This window comes from Porites lutea, chromosome 6 (assembly GCF_958299795.1).
Source record: "Porites lutea chromosome 6, jaPorLute2.1, whole genome shotgun sequence".
Lineage (NCBI taxonomy): Eukaryota > Metazoa > Cnidaria > Anthozoa > Scleractinia > Poritidae > Porites > Porites lutea.
Genome location: NC_133206.1, coordinates 7,768,056 through 7,785,555, shown reverse-complemented (window position 1 = coordinate 7,785,555; position 17,500 = coordinate 7,768,056). Strand labels below are relative to the sequence as shown.

Sequence of the window (17,500 nt, the reverse complement as noted above, 5' to 3'; positions counted from 1 at the left end):
TTATCTCTGCAAATATTTTTCACACGGGAGAAATGATGCCTTGCAAGTATTATTTCAGGAAGGAGGTCTCTTTGCCATTTCATGTTAGCGTTCATTTCATGTTAGCGTTTATTTCATGTTGATCTTTACTAATCAAGAGCCAGTAGTAATTTCTATTTTTCATTTTAAGTTAATATAATGAAAGGTCCGCTGAGAGCTGGAAGGAGCTTTCAGACAGAATACTAGTTTTATCAATGTGGTATCTCCGTGCGTCATCGATCAGATCCTTAGGAATCGCAGAAACAACTTGTATGTATTGTAACAAATTACCGTTCAGTCGAAATTTCCTAAAAAATTCCCAGTAAGAAAGTACCTTACCATCATCTCCTAAGAGATCTTGAACAAGAAAGACATTTTTATTCAACCAACTTCTACAAAAGAATGAACGGCCGCCAATTAAAATAACTTTATTGTTGAATAATACAAACCGGCAAAACTGCGTATTATAAGAAATTTTAAGTTCTAAGAAATGTAGTAATATCAACTTATAGAGGTAAGGGAGACACATTTTATCAAGAAAATTCTTGTCATGATTACAACGTAGAAGGAAGTTCAAGCCACCGTATAGTATCGAGAAAGTGGTTGGGAATGACCTTCCATGATTTGTCGTCATGCGCAGGTATAATTTGTAAGAACCTGGATATCCATGTCAGTTTAAGTGATTTGGCCATGGTCTCTATGCTTGGAGCACGTAGACCACCTTTGTTATAGTCTTGGACCATAATTTTGCGTTTGATTTTGTCTTTTCCATTTTTCCAGATAAATTTAAAGATGCTTGAATTAACAGCTTGAACCAATTGTGTTGGGAAATCGAGTGCTGAAAGTAGGTGAACTAGCTGTGAGATGCCAAGAGATTTCGTTATAAGACACTTACCAAAAAGAGTGAGGTTCCTAGAGTTATATGCCAAGAATGGTGTCAAGTTTTTGCATCTTTCCTTTAAAATAAAATTCCTCGTTTTGTTTCTCATCGTATGAAATATGGGTTCCAAGGACTCTAAGCGGTTCTTTGGGCCACTTAAAGTTAAAGGGTTCGTCCTTGCGATTTCTTAATCATGACCCTAACCAAAGCGCTTTGGTTTTTGACGGGTTTAGCCTGAGGCCAGATAGATTTCCAAAGGAACTAAGAACCGTGATAGCTCGATTGACCGAATTGCAATCATTGCATAAAAGAGTTGTATCGTCGGCAAACTGGCTTAGTTTCAGCTCTTTTTGAAAGGCTGTTATTCCTTTTATTGTTTTGTCTTGTTTGATTTTGCACGCTAAGATTTCCGCCCCTACGATAAATAAATAAAGGGACAAAGGGCAGCCTTGTCTCACTCCCCTCGACAGTTTAAAGAAATTTGTGCAAAATCCATTGTTAAGAACAGCGCTCTCCGAATTATTATAGAAAGTCGAGACCCATTGTTGTATACTGTCTCCAAAATTAAAGAGTGCGAGACTTCTTTTAATAAAGCTCCATTCGATAGTATCAAGAGCTTTACAAAAATCAAGCTGTACAAGAATACCTGGAATATTTTGGTTTTTTTGTTTGTTCCACTACATCGTTGACCAATCTAATATTTTGCCCAATGTATCTGCCTTTCAGAAAGCCTGTTTGGTCAAGGCTTATTAAGAGATCCAAAACCGTTTCAAATCTCGTAGCTATGACTTTTGATAGTAGTAACGTAATCGGACGCCAATTTGCAAGCTTTAGGAGGTTTGCGTCTTCTTTTGGGAGGAGAGATATTACACCTCTTCTCTGCGATATTGACATTTCGCCTTTCACATATGCCTCATTAAAACAGTTTTCTAAGTTCTGTCCTAGTAGATCAAAGAAACAATTATAAAACTCCCATGTAAAACCGTCTTCGCCTGGTGATTTCCCGCTACTGAAAGTCCGCAGTACTACTTTTTAACTGACTTACGATTGTGATTCCTCTTCTCTAGGTTGAAAAAGAAAGCGGTTGGCTTTTCACCTCGTTCAATCCATTTACCTTTGGAACGTATGATACTACCTTTACCCTTCTTTTGATAAATGAGATCAATTTTTTCTTTTATTCGGTTGTTTCATTCTTAATGACTATTAGAAATGACTCTGTCAAGCACGTGTAGTCTATTTTGAATGTCCCTTTCTTTTTGGTGTAACTGTTTAGCTTTATTTTTAGAGAAAGGAATAGTGATGCCACGTATTTCCATCTTAATGAGTTCCCATTTCAGCCTTTTGTCCTCAATTCCTGAGTATTTGTTTTGGATGACAGCATAGCTGTCAGTGATCAATTTAACATAAATTTCGTCCTCTAAGGGAGGGTGTGAATGGGGTTAACCGACTAGCGACAAAGGGCAAAAAATATTACTGACTACCGACAAAATGAGTAAAAAATTACCAACTACCGACATGAAAAATATTAACCGACTACCGACATGGGCTGATATTATCAATATTTGTCTCCAGAAAAAAGAGCATTTTGCATTTGTTTTCTAGCCGTTAGGAAGTAACCTCTTTAAATTTATGACTCATCAGATGGCCTAAGGGAAAGAATTTCCTTTTTTTTTTGTTAATACAGGTACATTGCCACAGCCAATATCAAAATCACAAAGTCAGACCTTAAAGACCGACTTTACCGACTTTATAAATTTTATTGAAAAGTCAAAGGCGAAAAAACCGAACGTTTCTTGTTTCGGTCCGAGGAATGCTTAGATTAATCCTCAAAGAAAATTTTTTCCCGTTTAATGGAAAGCACTATCATTACGTAAAAACCCACGGTACCGCGATGAGCAGAAAGACAGCAGTTTCCTTTCCAACTTTTTCATGGCATATATTGAAACACAAAGTTTAAGCAAAACCGTCTTTAAACCAACTGTTTGAAAACGCTACGTAGATGACATTTTTTCCCTATGGGACATAAGTAAACCAGACATCGTAGCTTTCTTCGTGGAACAAGTAAACTTACATCACCCTACTATGAAATTCACGGCCGAAATATCTGAAAATGAGACATTCTTTTTAGAAACGGATGTACACCAAGGCACAACATTCAGCGAAAAATGAGAAAAAGCTATCCTTGACGTAAAGACGTATTTCAAACGGAAATCTTACAGTATATACATTTTCACCTCTTATCATCCACCAGTTGTTAAAGCGCCTGTTTGACAAACAAGAAGCCTTGAAAATCCTACGAACAAACTCCTCTGAGGAAGTATTTCAGATTTCAAAAGCGCTTGATGGACAGAGGGTAGCCACGCACAATTTTGAAAGCAAAATTGCTATAATTAGAAATAAAACTCACAGAAAGGAAGGCAGCTCTCCTGAAGCAAAACAACAAGGAAGAAAAAGAAATATTGCCTTCCGTGGCACAATACCAGCCCTTAGTGTCTATTATAAAAGAGGCTTTAAAGAAAAAGTGGAATCTCATACAAAACCAACCACTACCTTGCCAAAATTTAAAAGAACCACATAAAGTGCTATTTCTTTGAGAAAGGAACATTTTTGGCAAAGGATATACTTGTTAGAGCCAAAACATAAGAGGGATAGATGTGCAGCCTGTCACCCCTTGCAGTTTTTCACTAAAAATAATTTAAGTATCCAAAAGGCTAGAGTCTATTAATTAATTAATTACTTTTTACTGTGCCCTGTAGTCGACAGGGAAACCAAGTTCGCATTTACAAAAAAAGCTTTGGTGATTTTATCAGTACTATAAACATTTGGCAAACATCATGTTGCATAAACAAACAAGAGTTAATGAACGGTTTGGGTGCAATCAAATGATACGTTGTTACAAGTTTTACTATTTCCTTAGGGATCAAAGTCTTGAAAAGTGGGTGAAATACATAAAAACTATTAATAATTAACAAGCGTTTTTACTTATTAACTGAGATTTTCCGACAACCGACGAAAATCGAAAAGTTTAACCGACTACCGACAAAGATCGAAAATTTTAACCGACTACCGACAAAATTACTGAATTTTAACCGACAACCGACAAGTGGACCCCCCCATTCAGACCCTCCTAAGGGCCTGTTTACATGGAGTGGGGGAACCCGGTCTAGTGGGGTTGGTTCCTTTTGTTTTCACGCTCTGGGGGACACAAAACAAAAGAAACCTACCCCACTAGACCGGGGTCCCCCACTCCATGTAAACAGGGTCTAACAATGAATCATTAAATTTCCAGAGCCCAGGGCCTCTATTGTCTTTTTCCAGTTGCCATTGGACTCTAATCGCTTTGTGATCAGGTGCGAGGGAAACTAAAGTATCCAAATGAGAAACTCGATTTGCAAGGGGTTGTGATACGAGGAAAAAATCAATGCGAGAAGAGAATTTTAATGCTTTGGACTCGTAGGTGAAACACAGCTTACGTGGATTAAGATTTCTGTAGACACCAATCAGTGAAAATTCTTTCATCATGGAAATGAGTTGATTGCGGTATGAGGTGGGTTTCCACTGGGACCCACCTTTTTTGCCAACAGCTTCCAGGGTAACATTCCAATCGCCGCCAACAGTACGTGATATTTCCAATGTCTACATTTGTTATCAAAAAGTTATTCAGACTGCGCAAAAAGGTTAACTGTTGTTGTAGATCGTTGGGGGATATATGTTGCACAATGAAATTTTTGCAGAGCCGGAGCTCAGGTTGATTGAAATGATTCTTCCATTTTGGTCCCTATTGAGACTTTCAACAGTATAGCTGCATGAAGGGTTAATTAAAATACAAACACCACGGCTGCGTGTTGATCCATGCGAAAAGAAAATGTCACCTCCCCATTCATTGCTCCACGCATTCGCGTCATCAGGAACTGAATAAATTTCTTGTAGGAAATAGAATTGACAATTTTTATCTTTTAAAAAACTAAATATACTGTTTCTTTTGACGCGATTTCTCAAACCCCGAACGTTAAGTGACAAGATACTGTGTTTACTTATACCGTTACTGTAGGATCAGGCAAAAAATAACCAAGAGAGAATCTGTTAATTAACTGGCTGACGATTAGGAGAGTAACTACAAAAGCATATACGCATAAACAGGAAACAAGATCGGGGACATAAAGTACTTATAACAGAAACAGAAAGCAACGTTACATCGGAAGCAACCTCTTGCATGCTGGATTTCTTTCGATGCCCTTCCCCTGTACCAGAATTACAAATTATCTAGACCTTCTAAGCAGTGGATTCTTACTGATGATCCCGAAGGTGAGGTCTTAACAAAAATCTTTCCGTCAATTATCCACACACTAACGAGCAGTCCATTTTTCCTCATACCATTTGCTTTTTTGACAACACTACGTCGGTAGGCTGCTAGGTTTTCGTTTAAGAATATACGATTTCCTCGTCCCAGTGAAGTAGCATAATTTGACGTGGGAAACAAATCAGACACCGTTATATCTTTGAGCGCCGCCCGGGGGGGTACTCCCTTAAAAGGGCTTAATGGGTACGTGCGGCCAGCCAGGGTATGTTTTTGGGATTTTTGTCTTAAACATGTATCGATTTTATCACTTTTTGTCTTAATCAGGGTATCGATTTTATCACTTTTTCTATTAAACAGGGTATCGATTTTATCATTTTTGTCTTTATCAGGGTATCTTTTCTTGGACGATAAACAGCCTGCGCGTATGTTCTACGAATGTCTTAAATAGGGTACCAAAAATCGGAATTCTGCCTTAAACAGGGTAGGAAAATCAGCGTTTTTTGTCTTAAACAGGGTATAAGGGGCCGGGCTGCACCTCCCCACCCAAGGATATATCGAGTACCCCCCCCCCCCCCCTCCCGGGGAGCGCCGGCGCCGTACCCTTTTTGTGAAGACTGGATTTAACCTTTTGGCTCATGAATTTAACAATAATTGGTTTGTTTTGTTATTTGAGCTAATGAGAAATTTCGATGTCACCTAGCTTGCGTGCGCCCCTCGCGTTTCTCTCGCGCCTAAAACTCCCTTTCTCAAAACTCCCTTTCCCTTCCCTTTCAAACGCCTGCCACGCAGGCTAGATGTCACCCGGAGAGATCGGCACATCCAATACCTCTCCTATCTTTAAAACAACATCCTCGGTTGTGGTATAAGCTTCTTGAGGGATGCCGTGGATTTCTAGAGAGTTTTTAGGCGTATATTGCTCTAATTCTTCCAGGTCAAAGTCAATTCTATATTTTTCCTTGGTGACTGTTTGTAATTTCTGCTTATAAAATTGGAGCTCCTTTTTTAGCTCTGCATTCTCTTTTGAAGTTTGTTCCAACGTGGAGTCCAGCTTCTTCCACTTTAGCATTTCGTCTTTGAGAGTTGTTTTTAAATGCATTACTTACTCTCTTAGGCTAAGATTCTCCTGTTTCATCGTCGATAAGGTTTCTTGAATATTGGATAGCATCCCTTTCAATTCGGTTAGACTCGTCTCAGGTTCGCGGAGCTGTCGTTGGAAGGAGAAGAAGGAGAAGCCGTTGCGTTTCTGGAGTCCGCCATGTTTGGACGTTTTGCGTCGTTACGTACCGCTTTTCGTCATTATATTAGCATGTAAGATTCTACCTTCATTTCTCACAGTTCCAGGCACATTTGGGAAGGGAGCACTACGCTTCAAAATACACGTCCGAACCCTTTGCGCTCACGCATGCTCTTTCCACTCTTCGATTTTCTTTCCTCGGTTATAGCTTATTTTATCTATCTTATATCTCGACTTATTGCCGTTTTACGTTCGGGTTTTTCTATAATTTTCTGGTAACCAAAAGGTCCCGTTTTTGGCTTATAAAGCTTCGCGGGTTAACAGAAGGTCCTGCTGGTTTATTGGAGTTTTCATTTTTCGCGGGTTAACAAACCTGCCCGCTTGTATCCTGAAGGTTTTTGTTTTCACGGGTTTTTACCAGCTCCCGCTTATGTGCTGTTTTTTTTTTAATTATTTCGCGGGTATACTAAAAGTCCCGCTTGTTTATTGAGATTTTTTATTTTCACGGGTTAACAGAAGGTCCTGTTGTTTATTGTAGGTTTCTTCTTTTGCGGGTTAACCGAAGGTCCCGCTTGTTTATTGAAGATTTCTATTTTTTCGGGTACGTTAAAGGGACAGTGTCCCGATTATGCGCACGCGCGAGTGTCATCTGTTTTTTCTTCAAAAGACAATAGAACTGTCAAATTGACTCGACAAGATTTCCTTCCGGACCGCACCGCCGACAGAGATTTGTTGTTTATATTCTCAAGTAATATTTTAGACTTTCGAAGAAGTCTTTCGTCTTATATAAAAATTTGGCTCGCGGTTCGAAGACTCATCGCGATTTTATCGCTAGCTGGGCCGCCTTGCGACCCGAAAATCTCGTTCCTCTCGCTATAAAAACATATTTTCTAATTTGAAACTCGTGTCAGAGGTCAATCGCTCCAAGTCCAGTAATATCTGCCTGATTTGCTCGCGTTCTAGCCTCAAACGTTTGAGAGACATAAATAAAAATGCAATCTCAACGCTATGAATCATCACAAAGGTTAGTCAAGAATGATATTATGATTCATGTCACTAGTTTTTCAAAACGTGTAGCGCCTGTTTGTTCGATTTTGTCGGCCGTAGGGAGATTCATTTGAAAGTTTACTAACGCGTCGTTGCAAAACATTCTGCATCACGAAACTCCCCTCCACAAGATCTCCTCAGTCAAATCAATGTCTCAACGGTTTCTTTCTTACAGTCTTTATTGTTGCTGTTTCATTTCTGCGTATTCCTTTCACAATTATCTGAGCTTGTATGGAAGCTAGCAGAAGAAATAAGCCTTCAATCGGCATCAAAGTGCTTCCAATCTTTTGGTCCTCCGGCCAACGCCAATAAAAGTAACGCCAAAAAATCCAGATTTTGCCCAAATAGAAACTTAACAGGAACAATATATCATTGATCTATAATCCTGAGAAGTTTTAGTGTCGTATTGAACCCGGCCAAGCGCGATGCAAACAGATTTTTTAAGATTCTCTTACTCTCCTCGCATCTTTTGATTTCGCGACATCCTGTCCAAAAATCAAAGTTTGGTGCATGCGCAGTAACGGGATACTGTTCCTTTAACAGAAGCTTCCACTCGTTATTGCTGTTTTTGTCTTGGCGGGATAACTGAAGGTCCCGCTTGTTGATTGAAGGTTTCTATTTTTGCGGGTAAACAAAAGATTCCACTCGCTATTGTTGTTTTTTGTCTACTTGGGTTAACAGAAGGCCCCGCTTGTTTGTTGAAGTTTTTGTTTTCGCGGGTTGACAGAGGGTCCCATTTGTTTATACCATAACATACCATAATGCTCTTTGTTTGTCACCTCAAAATTCAGTGCATAAGCATTGTTTTCAGTTTCTCTTTGGGCCATTTTAACTCCCTTATCCACTGAATTTTGGGGTGACAAACAAAGAGCATTATGGTATGTTTATATCATAATGGTATTTTCTGGGGTGGTTCTTGTACAGTTGTGGACTTAGTACCCTAGCCTTCGACTGAATGTGAGGCTGACGGTGAACTTGTTTTGATACAAACCTCCTTTACTTTGTTATGGAAATTGTCTTTGAAAAATACTGGTTAGCATAAGAATAACTTGATTTTCATAATAAAGCAGGAAGGTTTGTATCTAAACAAGGTCACCGTTAGCCTCGCTTCCAGCCATAAATATAAAATGGCCTATTGGGGTTTTTATTTTTCTCGGATAGCACAGAGTCCGCTTGTTTATTGGAGTCTTTTATCTCCAGTTTTTTTTTTGAGCTTTTATAGTCTGTATGCACTTTAGTGTTGTGAACTTTCTTTATTCTCCGAGTAGTAATTTGCTGCTACATTTAAGTGGCCTTACTCCCCATTCGATTTTTCTTTTATTTACATGGGTCGCTTATTCCATTTGCTTTCTCGATCCCGTATACGGGTCAATGTAATTTCGCCTTTCCCTCTAGCTTCCAATGGCGGCGCCTAGAGTAGTGACTTTCACTCTCTCGGATTACCAGGCGCTAGGGCCGCCATTCTCCAGGGGCTTAAAAATTAGTTTTTAGCCTTTTTGGGGAGGAGAGGGGATTGCCCTTGGTACCCCCTTTTTAATTTTCCCTTAGTTGTTTTTGCAGTTTCCAAATATATTCTTTCCACAACCGGGGAAAGGTGGGCTGAAGTTTTTTTTTAGTAACTTTTTTCTTAGCTCTTCCATTCACAAGCCTAAAAAAGCAATTTAAAGCGTATTTTCTGGCCCTTTTCTCCGACAGCGATCATGGGAAGGTTTTCAGCGCATTCCCTTGGCTAAAGTTGACAAGAGCTTGGGTGAGCCTCGTTCTGCAGTCCGTGCCGTGCCCGGGTCCACCCCCCTTCCACCCCCTGACCTGTTTCAGATGCGGTCGGATTGGCCATTAGGCGAACCGCAGTAGGTTTCAGCCTTACGCTCTGCCAGGCGCCACATCTTCCGCATCTGGTCTAAGACCCCAGTTCCGTTAATTTTAATCATTTTTTCTACGTATTGGCTCCTTGCGGAGCGCAAAGTAAAGGATCAGCGACGCTCAGGAATGTTTCAACGTTGACTCCGAATGTCCCGAAGTTGTTTCGGAATTAATTAGTCCCAGATATCTTCGAGTTCTTTAATGATTTATTCTTATTCTTATTTATCATTCTGGCTAGAAATATTGACTGCAAAAGTATTTTACAGAAAACATTGAACCAATTTGGGCTAGTAGCTTCAAAGTACGAGCGAAAATCGAGATGCAAGAACAATTTTCAGTGCGTTTCACTTCGCAGAAGACTTTGCTTATGCATGTCCTGTTATGTCGGGCGACCAGTTTGGCTTTTTACTGTCGAAACCTTGTCTTTTTCCCCTGAAATCTAGCTTGTTATTCGTTTTAACAGTGGAAAACCCAAATTTATTAGTTTGCCAGTTAAATTCCCGCCGATAGATCAAAGTTTCAGGTCTGTACCACGGCTCGAGGTAAGCAAAAAATACTTCTACGCGAACTGAACTGCCGTATTTGTGTGTGTGTTTTTTCTTATTTCAGCTGCCGAAATAATGCTAAATATGCTTTCAATATACACTTCTAAAAATAACACCACACAATAGGCCAAAAAGAAGAAGAAGAAAAGAAGAAACAAAGTAGGGACCTTCACGACGATATTAGCGGTGGGTTACCCATCCAGTTCCTAGCCCCGCCCGACAGGGCTTATCTTGAGTGGCGCTACTAAAAAACCTTAGTATCGCAAGGGATATTGCTAGATACACATTTCTAGTATGTTGCGACGTTGTACATGAATTATTCTCGGTGTGGAGATTGTGCATTTTCAGCAAGTTTTGTAAGGGAGTGTACTCATGTTAGTTAGTTACGTTGCTGGACAAGGTGTGGAGTTAACTGTTAGTGTAAATAGGAAAAGTGTTGTTGTAGAGGAAATAAAGGAAGTGGAACTGAGATCTCGTCGTGCGCAATTTATTTATGACAGAAATTATAATCGAAGTAGGTTTCAGTCACGCGGTCATGCACCTAGCAGACTTCCAGTGAAGAAGTTAAGACGTCTGTTACACATATTAAAAGGAGAAAAGTAAGGGTATTTCTATGGAAGGGTATCCGGAAAAATATCATTTCTTACTATTCCTCCGCATTCACAATTAATCCACAAGCACAGCGCCGAGGTGTACGCTCCCACAGCGATCCTACGCTATGTCTCTTGTATTCCATTCCACTCAATCGCTCAAAACCGGATTGTTCGATTTGGTTAACAACCTGGCTGGGTGGCTGCCACAAACTGGTTTACTCCGGTTTTCCCATTCCCTTTCCTGAGAGTGAATTTTTTCATCTCGTCTAGTCATCCGGAACGCGTCTTATGTAAGACGTGTCCCAGTTTTCCTCGTATAAATGGCCTATTGTATGAAAGGAAAAAAAAAACATTATCAAGCAGATTCCATTCCACCAAGGGGAATAACCTAAAGTGCGATCATCAGGATAATCATATAATGTCTTGACCATTTTAGGAGCAGGGCTTATGAAATTGATAAAGACATTATTAAGAAAACGGTTTCAAGAAAATTGTGCTTTTGCCTTCATTTTATTTCAAATTAAGGATTTATGTACATTTGCAGTGCGTGACTTGGTTGCTAATAGTAGCCTGGGACCAAGCTCCACGTTAACGGGCAAAGAAGAAAAAAAAAAATGGGCAAGCAAAGAGAGCCGAGCGTTAGTCTGGGGAGGGGAAAGGGTGGCCGGCCGGCCGGCCGCCGTTTCCCCCTCCCCAGTCCACCGCTCGGCTCGCTTCCCTCGCCGATTTGTCTTTCCTATTTTACCCTTTTTATGCGCCTTTTTTCCCCACTGCGGAACCTGGTCCCGGGCTATATTAACAGCAGACAATGTGTCTTGTACAATCAGCCACGGACGGAACTAAACTTCCACTTATGCGCAACAGCGCCGAAATTCTTGTTGAGTAGGATTTGAGTATACGCCACGATTGGCCTGTTAAAAAAGCCATTGTCGACTTTCCAATCGAGAAATTGAAATTTTTTCCGGTAATTCACTGAGTCCGTCGGGGGCCGGAACAAGGATATAGGCGCTAACTTGGAGGCATTGCTAACCGGAGTTAGATTAAGTCTATCAGGCTCTCCAGGGGGTACGAGGGCGGTGGGGGAGAAAAGAGGGCCTTGGGAGCTTGCTCGCACGCTACTGCAACGCAGGTTATGTGTCTTGCAGTTTCATTGCAGGATGTTGAATGGGACGTTTAGCATTGAATTTTCCCTTTATCTGGACTTTCATCGCGGTGGTGAAAAGAGCTGTACAGTGCCTTTTCCTTTAACTGGCATATGCATCGTACAAACTGATCCTTGACCATCTCAAAGATGCTACCACCATCGATAGTGTGCATACTCTCTGTTGTCTTCTGCACGCCTATGTAGTTCACGTTTCTTTTTTATCACGGTACCCTATTGATATAACAAAAGTATCGCGTGTAAGACGAGGAATTTTCGAGCTAAGTCACATACTTGCCAAGAATGAACGCCCAGAAAAACAAACAAACAAACAAAACAAAACAAACAAAACAAAACAACACAAAAAACAAAAAATAAATAAATAAAAAAAAATTTAAACTGACTTGGATGGAATACAAGTAGTAGGGGCGGCCACGGCTACCAAAACGTCGCTTAAAAGTGAATTTGCGCTGTTTCAAACTTCATCGCGCTTATTCCACCTCGTTAAATACATCAAATGTTGGCAATTTTTTCGGGAGTTGAATTCTGAAGGACTCTCAAAGTTCGGGCAAAAAAGTCGTGATATTGTGTTCAAGTCCTGCACAAAACGTGAAATTAAGGAAGTTTCACGTCGTAGTCGTACGGTAACGGCAAAGAAATGTACAAGAAAGCGTGACCCACTTACAAAGTTGTTGTTTTGGTTATCGTTGCCGTTGCTTTCGCCGTCGTCGGTGCCAAAGCACCCTATTGGCTGAATTTCTACTAAAGTCTGAGACGGATAAATCGTCTAGATATAAATTCAGTGTTTAAACGAACTTTGGCCCCAAATTCCCCGTCCACTCGACAGAGGACACTTTTAAAACCGCATCATTGCTCACCCGGATTCGTGTGGAGGAGGAAAACCACTCCGGAAACTGGTTTAAAAAAGATGCAGTTTCGGTAAGCAGATTCACTGGTTTAGTGCGGACGGAAAGCCGATTCGTGAACAAAAATAAAATGTGCGGCTTCAAAAATATCTCGGCTTGAATGCACGGAGCCATAAGCTAGCACTTCTGCTTGCATATAGCGTTAGAGACACTGACATAAAGAACACAAAAGTCATTTGAGACATAATGGAGATAATTTGAATACCATTTTTGAATGCGCCATAACCTGTACTCTATATCCACGTTTTCCTGCTGGCTAATTAACGCTTCCTTGAATGCTTGACCCATGCTGTTACCACTTTGGACGACCTGGCAGGTAGCCTTCCACGCAGGCGCGGTAGGCTAACCAGGCGGTCAATAGTACAGTCGAAGCCCGCTTAATACGGACACCTCATTTTGTAAGTGCTATTACTGTTAATTCATTAGTTTGCAACATTTTCGGATATTGAAAATTAGCCTGATGTTTTTACCTTGTATAAATAAAAGTGATGATGATGACACTTTCTATGCCCCCCTTATTGTCCCTATTAACGGAGTTTGAGTTTACTTTGAAGGCAACTGTTCTTTTCCTTAACCGCGAATGAGATGCGCGCTTCTATCCATTTTGGTCAATTAAACACAAAATTCTGTCCAAAATCAGCAACGTAACATTAAAGTGACACGTGTATGGTGTATCACAATCATTTGTTACCTCATTGTTGTAAGCATTGAGAAGTTCTTTCGCCAGTTTCTTGTACATTCTTGCGTTCTTATTTGTTTTCTGCTGTTCCCGAGCAGCGGTGATCAGACATTTGATTGCTAGAAAACGGCGGCGTTGAGGAGGAAGAGGAATGGGCACCTGAAAGTTAGACAAGAAACATTAGGGCCATTTATACGAGGAAAAATAAGACGCGTCTTACGTAAGACGCGTCTTAAATAAGACGCGAACTTTCCATATAAACGGCACATTTCGTCTAAAATAAGACGCGGCTTAGCTAAGACGCGTCTTATTAGATAAGACATGCTCGTATAAATGGTACAGTTCGCGTCTTATTTAAGACGCGTCTTATGTAAGACGCGTCTTATTTTTCCTCGTATAAATGGCCCTATTTTTGATTTGTTATGCCTTCCTTTTAATATGGATTGGCCTTGAGTCATTCTAAAATTGGCCTTTGAATCAATCAATGCTTGGTGAACAACGCCATCATTTTCCAAGAAACATTAATTATTCAGACGGTTTTAGACAGAAATAGTTTTCAGACAAAATATTTATACGTAAAGTGCGTCCTCAGTTAGCTGAAAATTCCCGTTTACGTTTAAAAACCGAAAAGGGCTAGAATCAGAAGTAAAAAAAAAGTAACACACCATCACTGGCTTGAAAAAAACTTTCACTGCGAGACGAACTATTTTGTTTGGATGAGCTTGGTAACCAATGAGTGTTGACATTGTGGGACTAAGGGGTGAGTAGAATTTCCACTGTTTTTGTCAGTGGCTCGATCGATTCTGCCATGCGCAGTTCATGCTGACACGTAATTGATAATAAATATATCCTTGTCGATCAAGAAAAACGCCTCAGTTTATCATCCTCCACATATCATGTGTTAATACCTTCGTCGAGAAATTTGGTGACTTTGAATAGCAATGGCTTCATTTAAGCAGTTAGAAGGAATTCGCGAGGATATGTCACCTAACGCGGGGCAGTTACAACTGGGTCTAGTAACTGCGATCGGAAGAGCGAGAGCGAATATCGATCCGAACGTTATCGTTAGCCACAGCGGTGAAATCGCGTTCCTCAAGAAAGAAATACAAGAGAAGGAAGAAGAAATGTCAAAGCTAAGGGACGCCATTCAACAGCTTAAGGAGAAAAACGACGACCTTAAACTGACGGTGGATTTGAAAGACAAAGAAATCAAGAGCTTAAAGGAAAAAATCGACAAACTGGAAACTGAAAAGAAGACTTTGGAGAAGAAGTTGAGATCAGTCGAAGGAGAATTAGAAGATGTGAAAGAGGAAGTTGGGGAGTTAAAAGAGGCCAACAAGAGTCAAGAGGAAAGAATCATCATGCTGCAAGCGAATGAGGAAAGATTGTCAAAGAGAATTGATGGCGTAAAGGGTGAAAATACGACTCTTAAAAAGGAGCTCAAAGACCTCAAAGAAAGGTTTCAACGGAGGCCGCCGCCATCAGTTGTTTCATCTGAACGACTTGCTTTACCTCATGCTATTGACCTAGAAGAGTGGCCCACGATTGTCCTTGGCGAGTTGTGCAGACAAATACAAATCATGATGTACAAGCAAGTTCTACCAAATTTGTACGACCCTCGAAAGAGTTACAAAATAAAGCATATACAAGAGGATATCAAGGATTTAAAAGATGAGGAACAACAGGAAGCGAAGCGTAGATATGACGACCTGAAGAAGAAGTTGAAGTGGCAAGAGAAAATCCACATCAGGGCGATGAAGTCAATCCAGGAGAGCAGAAATGCAGCCGCTCATCCTGAACTAAATGAGGAGCTAATACGGTTCGCAGTAGAGCACATGGAGATGAATGGAAAACTGACTGATTGGCATAGCCCCGATTGCGTCCGAGCATTTGTCGAAATGTGGAAAAAACTGACACAACTGTGAGATCTTTTACTAACAGTAGATGTTTCAACTAAATCAATGTTGTACTTCAGGTGGAGTTTGTCTTTATTCATTATTTTTACTTATTTATCGAAGGGTAAGTAGGATTTAGTAGCTTCACTGAGCGTGATTAATGCATGGTGTCTTGGAACGGCGGATAGTGCTCCATTAGTACTTTCGATTCCTCATCGACATAAACTGGGATAACTGCTAGAGTTAGTGTGTTTCTGAAAAATGAATTGTCGTAGGCGTTTACTCTTAACAGTGATTTTGCGATGAAAAATAAGGTAACTGATAAGGAAATGTTTGTCCCAGAGGCATCATAAAAATGCCGTGTCATTTCAACTTTATTTAGCCTATGATTTAAGCAATTTCTTACAGGTAAAAGAGCAAGCTTTGACAACAATAACTGTTGGTGACTTTATTATAACCGAACGCCAATAATTTTATTCCTTATTGCATGTCAAGCACGATTTTAAAATTACTTCAAGTTTTCTTCATTTTATGAAAATTGAATTAAGTAACTAAACTTTAATCTACCTATTTCCGAGAAAATCTGTAACCTAATCTCCCTGATAAAATTCTTAGAAAGCATCCCACATGGGGTCAACACATATTGTAGGCTTTCGTAGACCCTTTTCATGCACAAACCCAGTAGTGCTTTTGGTAGACCTCATGCGACTTGAGTAGGGGAATAAAGTTATAGCACCTCATTTTCCATACTTAGTCGGTCCAGGATGGCTTTGCTTCCAATTACGTTACTAATAAGACGAAAGCGGTCTTGTTGGCCATGTTAACTTAATAATGTAGCCTAATATTTGAAGGAAACACTTGATTGCAACCGTGAGAATTTATGAAAAAATTACACAGAATGCGAAAATTCACCGATCTTCAAACCTACAACATTCTGTCGATCGTCATAGCTTTTAGGGAAAGTCGCGACCACTCTAATTTTGTTGCAAGCTTATCGTTAGGACATTGCGTGCAACAAAACTGTAATGTGCATATTGGCGTTTAAAAAAAGTACGCCGAAAGAGTAACTCACAATTCCTTGGTTTCTGAAAGTGTAAGAAATTCAGAGGGAAATCTAAAAGCCAATCTGGCGTAGCGTCTGACGCAGCTGCTGGGATGGGGCAGTCAGTGCTTAGAAAATGAATTTTTAAAATATATCTCTAAACATAGCTTATAATGCCCGAAGTTTACAAGGCTTCATTCACTCGCCGAGAGACGAAATTTGTGCGCTTTATTTAAACCATTCAACCAAAGTTTGAAAATAAAATGTGAAATGTGCAGTTGAAAGTCACATCTTATTCTGAAACAAACCATACCATAAATGACACTGTATAAATTCTTTTTAGTTTATGAATATGCATGGAGATTTGATGTTGTTTGTTATTTTCTAATAAATCCTGAGATAATGTTTTAGTTAGTAATAATATTATAATCAAAAAATCGCCGCTTGGTACGTAGATTGGTAATCACGCGCCATAAACATAGGTAGCACCTGCGGAAGACTGGCCTAATTCCGAGAAAACGATGCCCTGACAGCGGGGCATTCAAATTGAAACCACTGATTGGTCGAAGACACAGCTAAATGACGGTAAGCAAATATCTTTCCGTTCAGTGAGTGATACTGATGCATTATTTCAAATTAACTTAACAAACTGAGAAACAAACCATACCTCCCAGAAACAAAGACATCCTTTCCACAGTTTTGCAACGGTCAACATGATCGCTCAAGATCAGTTTTGACTGAATTTGGAAGAGTTCAATCCAATGGCTGCTCTTTTGGGAATGGATGGAAATGGAGCAAGAACTCGCCAGACGGCCACATTGCCACTTTAAACATAACGAAGACCGTGCATAGAATCCCTAAACGCCAGCTTAACGTGGCCAGACTCGGTCGACTTGAAAAAGGCAGGAAGAGGAGTCAGGGGCGGATCCAGGATTTTTTTTAGGAGGGGGTGCACTCGTCTCTTGCTCTACTTCAACACCAATAAACCACATAGTTTTTTTTCTTTTTTTGCAGAATACCAGTTGTATTAGAAAACCGCAGGTCATCTCGGGGGGGGGGTGCGCACCCCCTGCACCCTCCCCCTAGATCCGCCCCTGAGGAGTTGGATCTGTTAAAGCGAAGGTAAATCGAATTGAGAATGACATCACAGTTTTGAGCCAAGCAAGATTGGCCCAGGAGGAGAAAAATATGGATATACAAGAAAGTCTGGGCAAAGTGTCGATAAAAATGGGGAGCTGTGTAGAATACAAGCAATGGAGTAAGAACCTAATTATATGAGATCAAAGTAGTAATTACAACACACGGATAATAAACGTGTAGCTTCAACGAGGTTATTG

General features: G+C 40.2%; 2 protein-coding genes across 2 annotated transcripts in view; both read left to right on the top strand.

Moving 5' to 3' along the window:
* LOC140942243 (uncharacterized) overlaps positions 1–912 on the top strand; it is a 7,988-nt gene extending 7,076 nt beyond the window's left edge. The window contains exon 2 of the mRNA XM_073391204.1: positions 799–912. The gene's annotated coding sequence lies outside the window, so the exon portion shown is untranslated. The remainder of the gene's footprint in view (positions 1–798) is intronic.
* A 13,208-nt stretch (positions 913–14,120) lies between these two features.
* On the top strand, positions 14,121–16,573 carry LOC140941327 (uncharacterized). Its single transcript, XM_073390308.1, has one exon. It carries the CDS (start codon positions 14,168–14,170, stop codon positions 15,149–15,151), a length of 984 nt encoding a protein of 327 aa, XP_073246409.1. The 5' UTR covers positions 14,121–14,167; the 3' UTR covers positions 15,152–16,573.
* Positions 16,574–17,500: the final 927 nt, after the last annotated feature.

Coding starts and splice junctions, on each gene's coding strand:
- LOC140941327 (XM_073390308.1), top strand. CDS start 14,168: ATGGCTTCATTTAAGCAGTTAGAAGGAATTCGCGAGGATATGTCACCT.